At 39.9% G+C, this 17,520-nt stretch overlaps 1 protein-coding gene across 2 annotated transcripts in view; it reads left to right on the forward strand.

The window, feature by feature from the left end:
- Positions 1 to 16,389, forward strand: part of SSR1 (signal sequence receptor subunit 1) — a 44,539-nt gene extending 28,150 nt beyond the window's left edge. Inside the window, exons 8-9 of one of the 2 annotated variants that reach the window (XM_053601050.1) lie at positions 760 to 823; positions 15,566 to 16,389. In XM_053601050.1, coding sequence (XP_053457025.1) covers positions 760 to 823; positions 15,566 to 15,590 — 89 coding nt within the window. In that variant the 3' untranslated portion in view covers positions 15,591 to 16,389. Of the gene's footprint in view, positions 1 to 759; positions 3,118 to 15,565 lie in introns of those variants that run through there. The other variant, XM_053601051.1, reaches the window with a different exon arrangement.
- The last annotated feature ends 1,131 nt before the right edge of the window (positions 16,390 to 17,520 follow it).

Below are 17,520 nucleotides of genomic sequence, written 5' to 3' on the forward strand. Positions count from 1 at the left end.
CTAATCCTTCACTTTTTTTAAACTGGAAAAAATGATTATTTCTAACTTATTCCACAATGAGCTTACCTTCCTGAGCCTTATCTTTAGAAAATAAGAAAAGGAAAATAATAGGAGATGTGTTCAGCCTTTTACTTTTTAAAGAAACTTATAGATGATTCCTCTTATTAAATAAACTCCACTAAGAATCTATAGGAGATAAAGCGAAGAAGTAAAAGGATAATGCTTATGTGTACACAATGGTTTGATCGTTGAAGTACTATCTCATTCATATCCTTTATTCTGCTGCTTATTTCAGGTAAATATATGAAATCGTGAAAAAGTATGCAAACTACATGACTGCATTTGTAAATACTAAATCTTTTAATTTGTAACCAACACAAATTTTTTTGAGCTGTGAACATCGTGCCTTTTTAAACTTTCTAAAAGTGTTTACTTGTATATGTATAAACATGTTAAGACAGAACTCAAGATGATTTTGCATGGTATCTTCATCGATAATAGTAATCAAGATTAGATCTTTTTCCTATTCTCATTGCAAAAAAGTATTGTTTTAATTGGAGTTACCTCTTGAAAGATTATGTTAACAGTTATTTTAAAAACCTGTAGCTAGATAGGCAGAACTTATTATTAGATGGTATTTTTGCATGTATGTGTCTTTTGAACTTAGTGATAAAGTTGAAGGAAAAGTACTTTTTAAATGTCTTTTAAATCCAATATACTTGTTAATAAGTAACCTTACAACCTTCTCTTTTCTTTCAGATAAAGCTTCGCCAAGAAGGTTGCCCAGGAAACGGGCACAGAAGAGATCAGTGGGATCTGATGAGTAAATGTTCCTTTGTGCAACAATTCAGTCTTTACTTAACCTGCCCTAATGTTTTCGGCCTGATGGGAATTAGTGCAGAGAAGCCATATCACCATAGAAGGCAACTACTACTTATGTATGGACTGAGAAATCAGAGTCTGTGGCGATAATAATGCTGAAAATGCACTGCACTCGTTTTTCTAAAGTAACAAACTTGGTTTTTTTAAAACCATTAAAATCTGTGTGTGCGTGTGTATGTATGTGAGCAGTTGGTCTTACCAGAATCATTGTTGAACTACCCGAAATAAGCCTTTAGAATGCTAAATATTATACTTTTGTCTCTTCTTTTTTGACATTTTCTGATTTCTGCCCCCCCAAAACTCAATGAATATTTGCCCAATACAATTGTAGAAGGTCCTGCCTTGGATGGTTTTGAAGAGAACAATGTCTTTCTTCCTTGGAATGGCTCACATTTCAATTGATGGCACAAATTAACGTTCTTTTGTTGGTGTGTAACAACTGGTATTCTAAAGGCATGAGCAGGAGTAGCTGCTTTTTAGCAATAGACTTGTTTTGGTATTTTGCTGCTGTTTACTATAATGCGCACCTTCAGAAAATTTCCCAAATGAATTCAAGGAATTTTGGGATCTCTCTGGCAACAAAATTGTGAAACATAAAAATTCTTTTGACTTTGATATATAAAACCTAACCTATTCACTTTTTTTAACCAAAAGAAAACATATTTGTGCAAACTGGGATGTATTGTCCACTGTTGTTTTATTTCTGTCCTGAAGATAGCTCTGGAATAAGACCTACTCAAGTTTTGTTTTTTTTTTTTAAGTAATTTTTCTCTCCTTAACAGATGCATCTCTTCTTAAGAAAAGTTGTCTTGGTTTACAGACTAAGTGGAAAATTAAATTGTAAGGGCAGAGAGATATCTCATTTATTCCTAATCTTAAAAAAGAAAAAAAAAGAATTGGATATTTTTAAAGCTGTTAACCAATCATTTCTTACCTAATCTTTTGGGAGTTTTGGTTGTTGATATAACCTTTTTTCAGTTGATCTGAAAAATTCCAAAAATTGTGCTTAAGATCTTAGAACCAGAATTAAACTGGACTTCAGAAAAATCCTCTTAGTTATTCTTGCATTAGGCAGTAAATTAAATTTGGCATTATTGTCAGACCAGATAAAGGGTGAAATAAAATAGTAGGAACAAATAAGAGGCTTTCCCCCTTCTGTTGTTAAGCCATATTCTCCCACATGTATTTTTTAAGGAAACGGTGAACGAAATATTAGAAGCTCTTTAATTCCTGACCTCTCTTCATTTTCATCTACAGTACAGTGGCCCCCCACGCCCATGCCCACACAAACAAAAAGAAAACAAAATACACACAAAGACAAAATCTTTCTGAGCTGTTTAAATATTTAAACATCTGAGCCAAAGTCAATGACAGTAGAATAGAAGTTATTGTATAATTGTTAATCATTTGCAAGTAGAGGCTAAGATGTTAAATTACCTATATTGCTGGACTATAAACTTTCTATACCTGTAATATATAAAGTATTTGAGTTTTTAATTGGGCTGTATGATTAGTAGTTTATTTTGAAAAAGCTCTGTGAGCTCTTAAGTAACTGCATGGTTTTTTGTTTAATGTAACATAGGAAACCCTTCACATTCTCAAGAAGTATACTCCCAAACATTTTTGTGGTGTTTAAGTTTGTGAAACTGCTAGAATATAATACAGTAAGGTGTTAACTACAATTGTAAATGGCCTCTAGAGGGTCTTATTGAATACCTGGTAATACATAGGCAGTCGGGAGTTGCAAAGCTACACTGAGCTACAGCTGCCATCCTCTTCACTCTTAAGTAATTTGCCTTATATAATAGCCCTTCTACTTCTGAGGTTCAAATTAGTGCCTTCAGAAATGTAGAATTTATTATTTATCATGTCTTATTTTTTAGTATAGATTGGAGACTGTCGAAAACTCTTAAATGCTCAGATGCCAGGCGTCTACTATAGCATCAGTATTTAGCAGAAACTAACTCCATAATGAATGGAATTCAATTCCACACATGGTTTGTTCAAGCACACTTAATAAGTAGCCTATTTTTTAAATGTCTTTTTAAAATGTAAATATTTGGATGAAATTTTTCTTTGTTTTGATATATTCATTTGCTACACCAACATGGTTTCAGAATTCATCTTTTGAACAACTTGGTTTCAGAATATGTAAAATGAACTTAAGGATCTTGTGTATCAAACCTGTCACCTTGATGCGTGAGAATACATGTGTTCATAAAGCATGGATCTTGCTTTGGTTGTATAGCTTCATCATTTATTTCATGGTCTTACATAGTGACTTCTAAGACTATCCTGCCCTCTAAAGCCTTGTCTGAGGAGGGGAAAGGGGTAACGGGACCTCCAAGTTAGAAGCCTCAGGGAAGGAGTAAAGTAGAAATAAGAAGGAAAAGAAGCATCACCTTGATGTTAATGAGACTTAATTTTAAGCAGCTTCATAAAATGTGACTTTGGTAGGAGGAAAAGGCAAATTTAGACCTTAAAAAATACTAACAAAATACTGCCTTGAAAACATATTTGTAGCTCATTAGCCTGGACCTGTATTCTGACTGCTGGGGAGAAGAAAAGGGTGGTAATGTAACATCAAAACCTTTACTTAATGACTTGGGTTATTTTAGAAGTACCGTAGATAAATGTAATAATATGCAAGGCTGATATGTAGCTTACATACCCTTGGTATGAAGGAAAATTTACTTAGTACATTTGAATAATGAACATTTTTTCTTAATTCAGCAATACATACTATCTCCTGCCAAGATTTTGATAGACTACACCCTTTATTTTACTTCTAAAATTAGATATTAGCTTAAACATAAAAACATTTTCAGGTACATTTAAGTGCTTCTACAGTTTTAGATGGCATCATTTATAGCTGTAGAACTAAAAGTAATAAATTTGTTCTAATTTTTTTTTTTGAGACAGACTCTCACTATGTCACCCACAGTAGAGTGCTGTAGCATCACAGCTCACAGCAACCTCAAACTCTTGGGCTTAAGTGATTCTCTTGCCTCAGCCTTCCAAGTGGCTGGGACTACAGGCACCTGCCACAATGCCCAGCTATTTTTGTGTGTGTTTGTTTGTAGTTGTCATTGCTTGGCAGGCCTGGGCTGGATTCGAACCCACCAGCTCTGGTATATGTGGCTGGCGCCTTAGCTGCTTGAGCTACAGACGCGAGCCTGTTCTAATTTTCTTAAATGCTACTTTGACCTGCTACTTTACTGAAGCACATCCTAACATAAACAAGATCCTTGTTTTAGTGTAAGTGGAATGTTAGGTTTCATTGTTAAGCTGATCTGTGTATTTATAGTATCATCCTTAAAGGATATTTAGGAAGGAGGAACAACACTTAAGAACTGACTTGTAGACATCTAAATAATTTCTTTAGTATTCTTACAAACCTAGTATTTGTATGATTTTATCCTTTTTTATTTATAGAAAAACATGGACTTATATGTTAATTATATCATCTAAAGTTCTGGGATTTATCTTTAGATTTTGGAGTTATTTAGGGATATGTATGGCTCATTGGTTTGTACCATTTAGTTGCTTTTTTAAGGAAGTGGGAAGGGAATTCATTTATTAAACATGTCACGTGCTAGGTTCTCTTGAGGCTTTACATTTATCATCTCATAAACCTCACTGAAGGAAAGTGGATATGGTTCTCATTTTGAAGCTGGAAAAAATAAAACCTGAATGTAAGTAGCTTAATTGAGGTGACATACTGAATATGCAAAGTTCAAGTAACCTTAGTACTAAGTATATATGCTTGCTGTGCTGTATAATAGTATATAAAGCCCCAAAGAATAATTATATACTATTCTGAGCTATTACAAATTGATTTATCTAAATATTTATGGTATGTATATATACATATAATTATTTGAAGCTCGACATTGCATTTTTGTTATCTTTGGTATTCACTTATCTACAATACCTTATTTAATCTCTATTACTGATGCATTTTTAAATGTCTCCCTGATTAACAAAATCATGGTCTTTAAAAACATTTTCTGCAAGTTAGATTCAATAGCTCGATTGGATTTTCAAGTTGTAAAGGGTTGAAAGGTTCACCTTCATGTTAGAGAGTAAGGCATCTGCCCTTGGATTATATAACCAGATGATTCTGTAACTGAGATTACAGGTTAAGGCTTCTGTCTAGTCTTCTTTCTGTTTAGTGCACAGTGTGAGGCACTAAAAAGAGAATTGATCCAGTGTACTGGAAAGCACATGAAGGATAAACCTTATTTAAAGTCTAATTCACAGTCAAAGATGATTTGACTGCTTTTTCTGTTTAGACTTCTGTCAGAACCTGAGGCATTCTGTCACCTTGTCAACATGTCTGTTTCCCTCTGCTCTGGGAGCTCTATATTTTATTTTTTATACCCAGTTTCTCATTCACAGTTACATAGGAACCTGTTACTGTTGAAAGGAAGAACAAGAAAATGTGGGCCAATTTTCATTTATTGTTCTTCCACGTGATACAGTGTGATTCGGGAATACTCCTGGTGGTAAGCCACTGTCATTGCCAGATCTGTGAGACTAAACAAAGACAGGAGAAATGATTTGCCAGCTTGCGGATTGGGGGGTCCTTGTTGGTCCATCGTGGCTGCTAATCGAAGGCAGCCGTCCCTGGAGTCTCAGTGTGTTCTTTTGTAAATTGAAGTGTCAGCCCTAAACCCTTACTAAATACAACGTTATTAAACGATTCTTAACTAGTTTACTTAGTGGAAAAAAGAATTTTTAGTGGGCTGCCTAGGGTCAAATCCTAGATGGGGTGGTCTTAGGTGAACACAGGTGACATGATGTCACTGCGCTTCGGGTTCTGGTGCCTGCTTCCTAGGGTTGTTCAGAGTTAATAAATGGAAAGTGCTTAGAGCATTGCCTGGCATTAGTGAGCTATCTGTGATTGCTCTTACCTCTCCTGAAACTCCAGGTGGGAAAGAGTATATGGGAGTTTTTGGACTTCAAGGTGGAGTAATAGTTAAATTCTGAATATGCAAGGAAACAGTGTTCTTTTTTAACTAAAGAGTAAAAGTTTTAAGATGGCTATATTATCAATCTAGCAGTGTGGATTTAGTAATGAACCAGAGTAATAATGCTGGCAAGTGGAATTTTTCTAATAAATTTCTTCACACCTGCACGTCCAAGGATTCTTTTTCAGAACACTTGAAGAGGCTACGTATTTTCCAGTGAAGCTTTTGGTGTTCATGCCATTTTTAAACCTCATTTCTCAGAATCTCAGCACATAAACCACCCAAAGAAAATCAGTCTTCTTTCTGAATATTTTTTTCAGAAATCATATCATTCTGATCACTTCTATTCGTCAGAATAGGTGTGTAATGTCTAAAGGCATTTTAAAAAGGAGCGTGAGAAGTACTTTAATCAATGGTGTTCAGAGGGAGTCTGTCAAGCCTCTCTTGTGACACGTTCATCCTCATTTCATCCTCACACCTGTCCCAGAAACCCTGCTGTCCATGATGAACAGGCTGGCAGGAACTAGGCACCCCCTTGTCTCATTTTTGGTTAAGCTGTTTCCAGCTTGGTTAGAATAAAGTTGCAAACCCTCTGACAGGCAGCATATCCACAGTAACGCACAAAATACACTTACCTGTGTTCTCAGGCAGCATTTAGGATTTCCTTGGTATTTTATATTCCCTGAGTGCTTTATTGTTTTTCATGTTATCACAGTCCAGAGTCAAGCTACGTTTGTACATACTCTGCCTGGACAGTGGCTCATAAAAGGACCCATGGCCATCATCCATGGTAGAAGTTTTAACACAGTTGGTTATTAGTAAATATGAGAACAGAATTTCATCCCCTTGGGCTAGCCTAAGCAGTTTTGAGTCCATGCATTTAAAAGTTTTGTATTTACTGTCTACTCCAGTTCATGATCATTGACCTCTTCATGGCTAAAACATGCTGATGATGCGTCTTACAAAATCTAGTCCTACAAACCCAGGGTGCTGTCTTTCCTGTGTGGAAATCAGATCCAGGGCAAGCTGCTTTCTGCTCTTGAAGCTGAGTCTGTGGCTGTGGTAATGGGCAAAGGCCACTCTGATGGTAGTATGAGTATGTTTTGTCATCTTCCTATTGGGTAGGAAGTCCACCTGAATAGCACAAATCTGGTTTATACTACAGCCCCCTGCCTAGAAGTATTTCTTTTCAGGAACCATCTGTAAGAATCTGTGTCCTGTTAGTCACACTGGCTTTTCACATACGAATTAATGGCCGCAGGGATCTGATTTCAAAAAATAACCCTGTTGGTGTGCATTCATGGTCATCTTCGTACAGGGAGAACTTTGCTGTGCTCACTGTCATCTACACAAGGAGCTAAAAGCTGCGTCCAGCTCTTCACTGTCACCAGCTCCTGTCCCTTTGAGATTCTTGAGAGACTTATCTCCAGTTGTAAACCTTCCTCACATCTCTCCATCTCTGGCTGCTTTCCTTTTGTGCCAATCTATATGAAAACCTCCTACCTTAAGTCTTGCACAAGACTGTTGCCTCTAGCTGTATTCCTATTTTTTTTTGTTTGTTTGTTTGTTTTGTTTTGTTTTTCCCTCTGTCAAAATAGCTCCTATGGCATTGGGCTTCCTTTTTCTTACCAGGCCTTCTTTCCTATTTCCATCTAATTGGCTTTTGCCCTTTGAAGGCCTGCTGTCTTAGGAGCTCGTCTCCCTGCTTGCTAGAATCTTCCTCAGTGTCAGTTCCCTGTTTAACCCATTGATCATGGCCCCCAAATTCACCTTCATTTTAGTCAGGAGCTCCTTTTCTTTTGGTGATTCTGTTGACGAGCCCCAAGCTACCTTAGGCTTATCCTGTCCTGCTCTCTGGACTGTCCTGTTGAGAAAGCTTAGCACTTCTCTTGGCTTCATCTTCTAACTGTTGATTAAGATTTCAATTCTCTCCACTTCAAAATCTAACAACTTTAAGAACTTTGGGGGAAATCTGAAATTTATTCACTTCGGGCAAAATACCTCTAATTCACAATACTTGTTATATTTATTGTATTTTCTAAGTGGGAGGTTTGGGGTTTGCTATTTTAATTTTAGTGCTTGCAAACTCAAAATGTGATTTCTGGCAGTGTATTTAATCAGGGTTGTTTATGATAAAACTTTCTCCTGCATTATGAAATTTTATCTGGTAATTACGTCTGAAAATGTTATTTGACCATCTTTTAAGACTAATGAAAATGGCATAATGAATCCTTAAATTCTTATGCAGCTTTGAGAAATGTTTCTACTCTTTGAGTAACTGGAAATCTAAATTTTTTTTTTAAGTTTGGTAAAGCCAAGATATAAGCAAGTATTTCTCTTTCTTGTTTATTTTCATTGATCTGACCTACTGCTTAAACTAGTGTACTGTCTTATCAGATGCATCTTTTAATTTACATATCCATTAATTAAAGCAAATTTTGAAAGTATTTTTGTGTAATTTGAAAAGCACCAATGCATATTACTGCTTGGCCTTGAAGATGAGATATTTAAGAGAAAAAAATGAAAATTTTGATTTGATCTGAATTTCTCTATGGAAATTGTTTTAGAAGTTCATTCATTTTCTGCATAAAAACATTTAAACATTTCAGATAACAAAACCGTGTTTAGAATAAAGCTGATTTAAGGTGAGTTTATGTGAGCTGTTGGGCTGTCGGCTAGTTGGCTTTTCAGAAAATGGTCATAAAGTCACTCCCTCCTCCACACACACATTAAGATCTCCTCCTGCCCCCATTCTCACTAATTGCAGAGACTGCATATTTTGACCATTTAAACATTTCCCAGCAAATAGAGATGCATCTTTGATTTAATATTCTTGGCACTATGCCCAGTAAGTTAGTAGTACCTACAATTTGCAGTGGAACTGAATGTTCTTTGTAGAATAAGTAACTTTTGATTAGAAGCTGTGCACACTTCAGAGAATCAGTCTTTGTAATTATGTAATAATGTTTTCAGTCTTTTCTGCTGAAAGGAAAAAAATGCTTTGAAGAATAAAAAAAAAAGATACTAGGACAGTAAGAACCAGCATTTTTATGTCTTTGCTACAATGTTTGAAACCCTCAGTATTACATTTTGGATTAGTCCAAAGTCTAAAAAGAAATATACCAAAATGCTAAAGCAATTTTTGGGTTAGGGTGATGGATTTTCTTTTTCCCTTTCAAAATGTTTGTAATGTGCTTATATTTTATAATGGAAGCAATAAATTCAAATGTTAAATTTATCTGAGCCTCCTACGATGAATATAATAATCACAATGGTTGTGGACAGCTTTTCTGTAACCCCAAAAGAAAATGAGCCAGTTTTTAAAACTTGAATATATATATTCAAAGAAAATCAAGATTATTAATAGAAAATCCTTGAAAGCACTTTTCCTGAGTAGGGACCACAGCTATCGCTATGTTATTTGTAAAGTCATAACCTCCTTTTACTGCCGCCTCGTTGTTGCCAAGTATGGGCTCAGTGTGGCCCCTCCTGCCCCCAAAGTCCAAGTTCCCTCACTCCCTCTTCTGGCTCCCACGGCCTGCAGAGCCCTCTGGGCTCTGGCACTTCTTGCTGCACCAGCTTCTGTGCTTCCCGCCAGCCACCTTCCCATCCTCTACTCGCCGTGCATGTCCACTGGCAGAACCCCTCCGCCCAGGTCTCAGCTCCCATCTTCCCTGCTGTCAGCCTTCTCTGACCAACTTCCTTCAGGGAAGGCATCACCTGAGCATCCCAAGTTACATACCCAGCTTTGTTGTCCTCACGCCATTATTACTATCAGGCTACCTTGTCCTTCAATTGCCTGTCACCTCTTGTGAAATAAAGGGAAGCTTCCTGACAGCAAGAATTTTTATTTAAGCCCACTAAGTCTTAAAACAGTACATACGGTAGGTATTTAATAAATATGAATTATTTTTCACAGCCACACAGCAAAGTAGGTATATCCCCATTTTGCAAATAAGGAAATTGAATCCACAGGTTAAATACCTTGCATCACTATATATACATATTTATTTAAATAAATAACATCACTCAGCTGTTAAGTGGAAGAGCCAAGACTCTCACTCAAGGTTGTCTGTGTCCAGAGCCTTCACATAATTATGCTGCCTCCCTCATATTATGAAGGTTCTTTTTCCAGGTCACTTCAGGTTACCATTTGCTGAAAACCCAGGAGAAAACAGTCTGAATTGCCATGCTTTGGGTTCACAGATGCCCAAATCTCTGGCTGAGGACTTCCAGGCTCATAGGGCAGACTGTTGCAACTTGAGGATTCTATATATAAGAACAAGATTTTCAATGTACATTTTGGTTGTACATTGCAGCTCAACCAGGAAGGGTTTACCAAAGCAAAGACTTAAGGAAACTGGCAACCTGTGCATAAGAGTCACTGTTAATGGTTTATGTGAAATTCCCTTAGGTGAGTACTAAAAAGGGAAGCAAAACACTAGGATGATAGATCACAGCCGTAGCTTCAAAATGAAAAATTGGTTCCTAGATTGTGAATGAACTGTAACCTTAAATATGTCCTCAAATGTGTAATAACAAGCTTACCAAATGTTACGAAGTAAAAACCACTACAGAACCTTTCACAGGTGCACAGAAGCCACTCACTGGCCATAAGAACAACACTGGGAGGAAAGAGACCTAAGGAAATTTTCATAGACATTTAAGCCCTCTTTAGAGTAGTGTCTCAAGTCGGGACTGTGTCGTTAAGAATTTGTAAAAGTATCACTAAGTTCTTACAAGGGAATAATTAGTCACTTGCATCTGTTTTTTTGGTTTGTAATTTTAAATCAGTAGTATTCCTTCTCTGCACGAATTCTCCAAATGATGTGAAAGTGTATCTGGTGGTATATCCCCGAGATTCTTAGATGCTCTTCAGATGGATGTGTCTTGCTGCCCCCTGCTGCTCATGGATGGTACAGCAGGAACCTAACAACCCATTCCTGGGGCTGCCCCTGGGTATTATCAGAAAGCTGGGAAGAAAAGACTGTTAGGAATTGTTTGCTCCTAAAGTAAACTACCTACTGTGACTAACCCAACCAGCCTGTGCTTCAAATTATATTAAACTTCAAATTATATTGAAAAATACAGTGAAAAAATAAGGTCTTTTGCTAAGACTTTAATGAAATTTTGGATTTTTTCTTTTTTTAGTTATTGAATGGTTTGTGCTAGTAGAAAAATGCGTGCTATAAGAGATACCCACTGAATTACCTGTAGAGCTGGCCGATCACACTCAAAGTGTGCTCTCTAGATTAATTTTGTATCCCAAAAGAAGCACTCTCTGAGGACAAGAGATGCCACTCCTCTGATGACCTCAGATGAACAAATCAAATATTTTCACTCATTAGACCAGTGGTTCTCAACGTTCCTAATGCCGTGACTCTTTAATACAGTTCTGTGGGTCACAACCCACAGGTTGAGAACTTCATTAGACATTATTGTAGTATGATGGTTCATAGCTGTTAGGAGTTAGTCCTATTTTGAATGAAGACTCATCCACTTAGTGGCCAGATAATCTAAGGCAAGTCACTTAACTTGCCTTAGACTATTTCTTCATCTGTAAAATGCTGATCATAGCAATTGGAGTTATTAATCCAATGGCCGTTTATAAAGTCCTTGCCATGTGTCAAGTGTTTTGTTAATTTTTTTAAAGACGCTGCATGTAAAAAAAAAAAAAAAGCTGATAGCCCTGCCTGGCCCAGAGGAGCCTTCTAATTTTCACTACTAGGAATGTTTATTTCCTCATTTAAAAAGCAATGTTCATTTGTCAGCCAATTAAAAACTACCATCAGCAACTTTTTTGACCTGTCACTGTGAACTTCTATTTAAAAGACATGGGTCTCTCATTATTTTCCCTTACTTAATGTTAGAATTGGAAAGAATTTTTTTTTTTTTTTGTCTTCTTTGAGACAGAGTCTTGCCCTGTACCCCAGGCTAGGGTGTAGTAGCATCATCATGGCTTTGAACTCCTGGGTGCACCTCCTGAGTACCTGGGACTATAGGTGTGCACCACCATGCCCAGCTAATTTTTTTTTTTTTTTTTTGTAGAGATGGGAGTCTTGCTATGGAGTCAGGCTGATCTCTAGCTGGCCTCAAGTGTTCTTCCCACCTCTGTCTCCCAAAGTGCTAGAATTATAGGCATGAGCCACTGTGGGCAGCCAGATTTTTGCCCAGTGCAGGACTATTCTATAGGCTGTTCTATGGCCATATCCATGTGGCCAGGTGGCCTGTCCCATCTTTGGACAGCTCAACCATTGAGTACCTTTTTGAACCCAAACCAGCTTCCTTGACCATGACCTAATTCTACCCTGCAGGTCTCAGAAAAAAAAAAAAATCTGCCTTCTCTTCCTGAATCACAGATAGCACTTCTTTCTTGGTCACAAATCATCTGTTACCCATGTAAAAGGCAATAACAACCACCTCAATCTACCTGGGTCTTTTGAAAAACAACTCCCATAGAATAATGTTGTTTTCAAGGAAGTACTGTCTTTTTAGATGATGGGAAATGCCTGGCCCATCATATGGGGCCTTATGTATTTTATTGAATTGTGTAAATTAAAGGGTCCAAATGATGACAAGAAAAAAAAGATAAAATGTATTACTTCAACAATTAGTTATTGCTCTTAGGCAGCATTTGCAGACTGAATTGCCTGTAAGATTGTGGGGCAAAGGGTTAGGCTTGCTTCAAGTGCAAAATTCAGGGTGCCATTTCCAGAGAGTCTGAGTCTGTGGCTCTGGGTTGGAGCCCAGGAATTTGCCATTAAAATTTTTTTTTATATTTAATATTTTTTAGAGCTAGGTTCTGGCTCTGTCACTGAGGCTATAGCGCAGTGGTCTGGTCAGAGCTGCTAATTTTTAATTATTTTTATAGCAACCCTGAGGCTAGGTTGCTCGGATTGGTCTCACACTCTTGGCCTTCAGTGATCCTCCCAGAGTGCTGAGATTATAGGGGGTGAGCCACTGCGCTCCGCCAGGAATCTGTACTTTTGAAGGCACTATGGTTCTCCCACAACCATACTGCATGGGGGTTCTAGGGCTTACACTCATGAAGTCCCTAACTAGCTGTGTGTCAGGATAGCACAGGGACACTGGTGGCAGTGGGGAGACTACCTGAATGAATTGCCTTGTCCTCGTACAGAAATGGGGCTGCATCCCTTGCCCCCTTCCTATTGTTTCTTACCCTGTTGTTGAATGGCTGAAAGACCATCTGAAACTGGTGGGGGGGAGTGGGAGTGCTGACCCTTACTGAGCACTTAGCTCTGATGCAGGGTCTCTTCTAAGTATTTTACTCGTGTCCACTCAAATTCTCTATTTGAGATGGGTTCTAATGTCAACGTTTTACAGCTGAGGAAATGGAGGCATAGAACGATGAGGCAGCTTGCCTCCCCGAGCTAGTGAGAGGGTGCTGGGATGTGGTGCAGGCAGTCCCTCCTGCAGTCTGCCACAGCACCTGGACCGCTCTGGGGATTGTCAGACATGTCAGCCAGACACCCCATGTCTCAAAGGCTCCTGGGACTTGGTGTCAGAATTGGTCGTTTTCCTTCCCTAAATCACTTTCTCCTTCAGTATTTTTGGGATCACTTCCACAAGAAACGTCTCTTTATCAGCCCCCCTCCATCCTCCCATCTCTTAATCTCCTAAATGCAGCTCTCCCACAACCTGCAGGGTGAGCCTGGTTCCCACTTGTTAAGTAAGCACTTGCCAGAGACCCACAGACCATGTGCGGGTGGTACTGGCCTTTGCCCGAATCATCGTGAGAGCTTTGCACCGCTCCCCAGCTACCAGACTGGTCCCCTTCCAGCCTACATGTGAGCTGCTGCCATGGTCACTGTAAAGTGGCATTCTGACCTTGTCTCTGTCACCTGCTTAAAACCTTCCAGAGATCCCCCCACAGCCAGCAGGACAGAGGCCAGAGCCTCTGCCGTTTGAACCTGCGTGTCTCACTAGTGCTCCTTTGACCTGGTACTCCAGCAGGGCTGTCTGCTCCCACACACACCACACCATCGCCACCTGACACCAGTACAGGCTGCTCTCTCCCCTTAGGAAGAAGGACCAGGCACCTTGTCCCCTATTCTAGCACCCTGTTTGAGGGTAGCCTTTAATTTTGATATGTTGTAAACTTACACAAAAGTTGCAAGGTAGTACAAAGAAATTCCTCCTACCCTTCACCTTCACCCAGAGTACTGTTAGCATTTTGTCTATGTACATATATGCCCACAGGCACACATACCCACCATATATGTATTATCTTTTCTTAGCTATTGGAGAGTAAATTATAGACATATTGTGTCCCTTTACCCCTAAATACAAGTGTTTATCTCATAAGAACAATCACATTCTCTTGCATATCCAATTATAGTTAGCAAAATCAGGAAATACAACTTTCATGCAATGTTTTCTAAGCTATAGGCTATGGTCAAATTTCACTGGTCTTGACTGCTGTTTCTTTTACCTGATTCAGGATCACATATTACATCTAGTTTTCATGTCTCCTTAATCACCTCTATTCTGGAGACTACTTGTCAGTGTCTTTCACAATAGTGACAATTTTTTTTTTTTTTTCAGAGACAGGGTCTTGCTCTGTTGTCCGGGATGAGTGCAGTGGTGCAATCATAGCTCACTGCAGCCTTGAACTCCTGGGTTCAGCAGGAGCAGCCCTCCTGCTTTAGCTTTGCTCCACTTTGTACCACCAAGCCTGGCTAATTAAAAAAAATTTTTTTTAGAGGACACTGGCATTTTTGAAGAGTACAGGCTGGTTGTTTTGCAGAATGTTGCCTATTGAGAGTTTGTGTGATGTTTCCTTGAGATTAGACTCAAGATTCTGCCTTTTTAGCAAGAATAGCCCTTGAAGCAATGCTGTGTCATTTTCTGAGCTGCGTCTCGGGCCACATGATGCTATTGGGTTGTCCTGTGACATGAACACTGATACCTTGGGAAAGGTAGGGTTTTATTTATCTTTTACAACCACAGTTTTCGTGACCCCTCTTGTAAGGAAGCTTTTCTTAGATCATACTTGCAGGCACCCAAGGGAAGGGTAGGAGTCTGTTCTCAAACCTTAGCCCTGGGTACAGGTGCCTCATCCTCAGTGACCGAGCCATTGTACTGTGTTCCTCTCCCCTGTTCTACTGCACATTCCATGGGGGTGAGGACCACTTCTCACTCATTGTGGCGGCCCAGCTTTTGGCCCAGGGCCTGGCACACAGTAGGCATTTAATAAATACTTGAGTGAATGAAAGAATGCGTGAGAATACTTCAGAGCTGATTCTGTTAAAATGCAAAAACTTCCACATCTCTCGAGATGAGTCTTTGTGATTTTTAGGTGCTTTACTCATGAAGCATGGCTAAATTTGGGGGGTTCTTTTTATGTCTGATTCTCACTAAAAGCATGAAAATCTAACTAAATTCCAAGGAAGGAGCATGGTATTTATCTTTCCTTTTGGGAATCACAGAATTTTAGAAACTTCTGAGCCTCATCTTAGATTTTTCTGTTTCTTTATGGGAGGAAAGATGGGTGCGAGTGAGGGGAGGTTCTCTGGATCTTTGTGGGAAACATTTGGACTGGACAGAGCAGCATAAGGAGTCTGGTTCTAAGACTGGCCCTCTGCCCTGTTGCCTCCGTCCTGCCACATGCTTCACACCCAGTAGGGAAGTGCCTGAGGCAGGGGTCCTGAAGCCTCTCAGGAGGTCACTCTCTCCCTTTGCTCTTTCAGACGCAGGAGAAGGGAGACGCACTGATGGCATCAGACTGGCCCATCTGCAGCTCTGCCGCCTCAGGGTCTCCAGCTGCCAGGGCTGTGCCCTCCGCCTCAGCTGCTTCAGGAAATCCCCTGGACAGGCAATTCTGGAGACTCAGCTGTCTTTTCTGCAGTGTTTTTCCATTTGTGAAACTTAGGGCAGCACCAACTCACTCAACTGGTTTCTCAACATGATGGCTCTGGGAAGTCACTGCTGAAGGGAGGGCACTGTGTGACTTTGTGGCTGATGAATAGCAGCTGTTATATATTGTTTCTGGGTAGAGATTTCCCAGGAAACCTTGCCAACTTTACCTATTAGTAGGACTGTGAGTGAGTAGTGGATGAACCACGTGACCCAAGCAGAAGGCTCATTCAGGTCGTCTTGCCCCATTACATAGATGGTCACTGAGGCCAGGAGGCAGAGAGCTCTGTAAAATCAGTGGCAAACCCCAGCGATGTGATGGTTGCAACACATACCTTAGCAGCTTCCAGTTTCATCTTAGGAAGTATTCAAAGTTGAGTGTCCTCGGCAGGAGGGCAGGGAGGGGCCTCTGGAAGAGTTGGCATCTGCAGCAGTCAGTGGGACCTGGAGAGGAGGTAGAAGTTGATGCCCAAGCTGAAATGCTTCACATGAACGTGAGTATCATGCTTTAGAAATGAGTGAGCTCCTTCCAGCCAGGACTCTCAGAGGCCAGGTGCCTGTGTGTTGGTTCTCATAATGGGCTCCTGAGGGTTCTTGTATTGTGCTGACATGAATTGAAGTGCATTGAATCAAATTGGACTGAAATAAATTGGATTGAAAGGCCTACAAATGAGTATGAATCTCTTACTAAGTGCCAGGCCCTGGGAGTCAAAGATGAAGAAGCCAGTGCTTGTTTTCACACTAGTTGGACCTATTGCTAACTATGATATAGTGGACTTGAGGCAGAAATGCATGGGGGATGGCTGGGTGAATGCAGAGGAGGATTAGAGAGAGACTTCAAGAGGAGGTGATCTTTGGGCTGAACCTTTGAACACAGAGTAGGAGGATTTTAGAGAGAAGGAGGTGGAAGTAAGAAGGACTCAGGGGACCCAGGAGAAGCAGGAACACAGATGTGTCACAACTGAGGAAAAAAAGAGACAAAACCATGAAGCAGATCATAATTGTCCATCCAATAGATGACACAGACCTACATAGTCACTCATGGAGAAAGTATGTGGTAAGGGCAGCCTGTGAACCACAGATCCCCCTACTAAATCAGAATCTTGGGAGGCAGAGCAAGATGGCGCACCAGAAGGGTCATGCAGTTGAGATCTCCTAGAATGACTGGGAGATAACCCAACATTACCTGGCACGGGGACCTTACCCAGAGTCCTAGCTCAGGGGACACAGTGAGGATGTGCTGAGCTGGATATAGCATATCATTCAGAGCAGTGGAAATCTGATGAATTGGGCAAGTGATTGCAACCGACTGGGATTGGCTTGTGGCCCACAGAGGCCTGGGATGGGAGGAAGCTTTTCTGGAGTTTTATGTTGTTGGGGAAACCTGTGTCTTAAGTGGCAAGCTTGGAAGAGTGGGCAGGCTCGAACAGTAAACAGAAACCAGATTTGAATGCCTATTGGAGTTTATTTGCCATAGGTTTGGTGGCTGCTAAGGCTGCCATTCTGAAAAGGTCTGGGTGGCCAGGGGGCTGCCATTGTGGGAAGGTTGTGAGAAGATCTTAACAGGTGCCTAAGTATGGCTGTCTTAATTCTGCCTACCTAGATTCTGCCTTACTGGAATCTAAACTTCACTCTTGGGACAGGCTGAGGGACTCCCACACCCAATGGGAACTAGAGTCACTGTGAGACTTTCCCTTGAAGGGTTCTTTAAGATCCCAACCCAGCAGGGTCTGAATGCTGAGGAAACAATCAGGCAATCACCAAAGGCAACTAAGTTTGGAATAAGAAC

This window comes from Nycticebus coucang, chromosome 9 (genome assembly GCF_027406575.1).
Source record: "Nycticebus coucang isolate mNycCou1 chromosome 9, mNycCou1.pri, whole genome shotgun sequence".
Taxonomy (NCBI): Eukaryota; Metazoa; Chordata; class Mammalia; order Primates; family Lorisidae; genus Nycticebus; species Nycticebus coucang.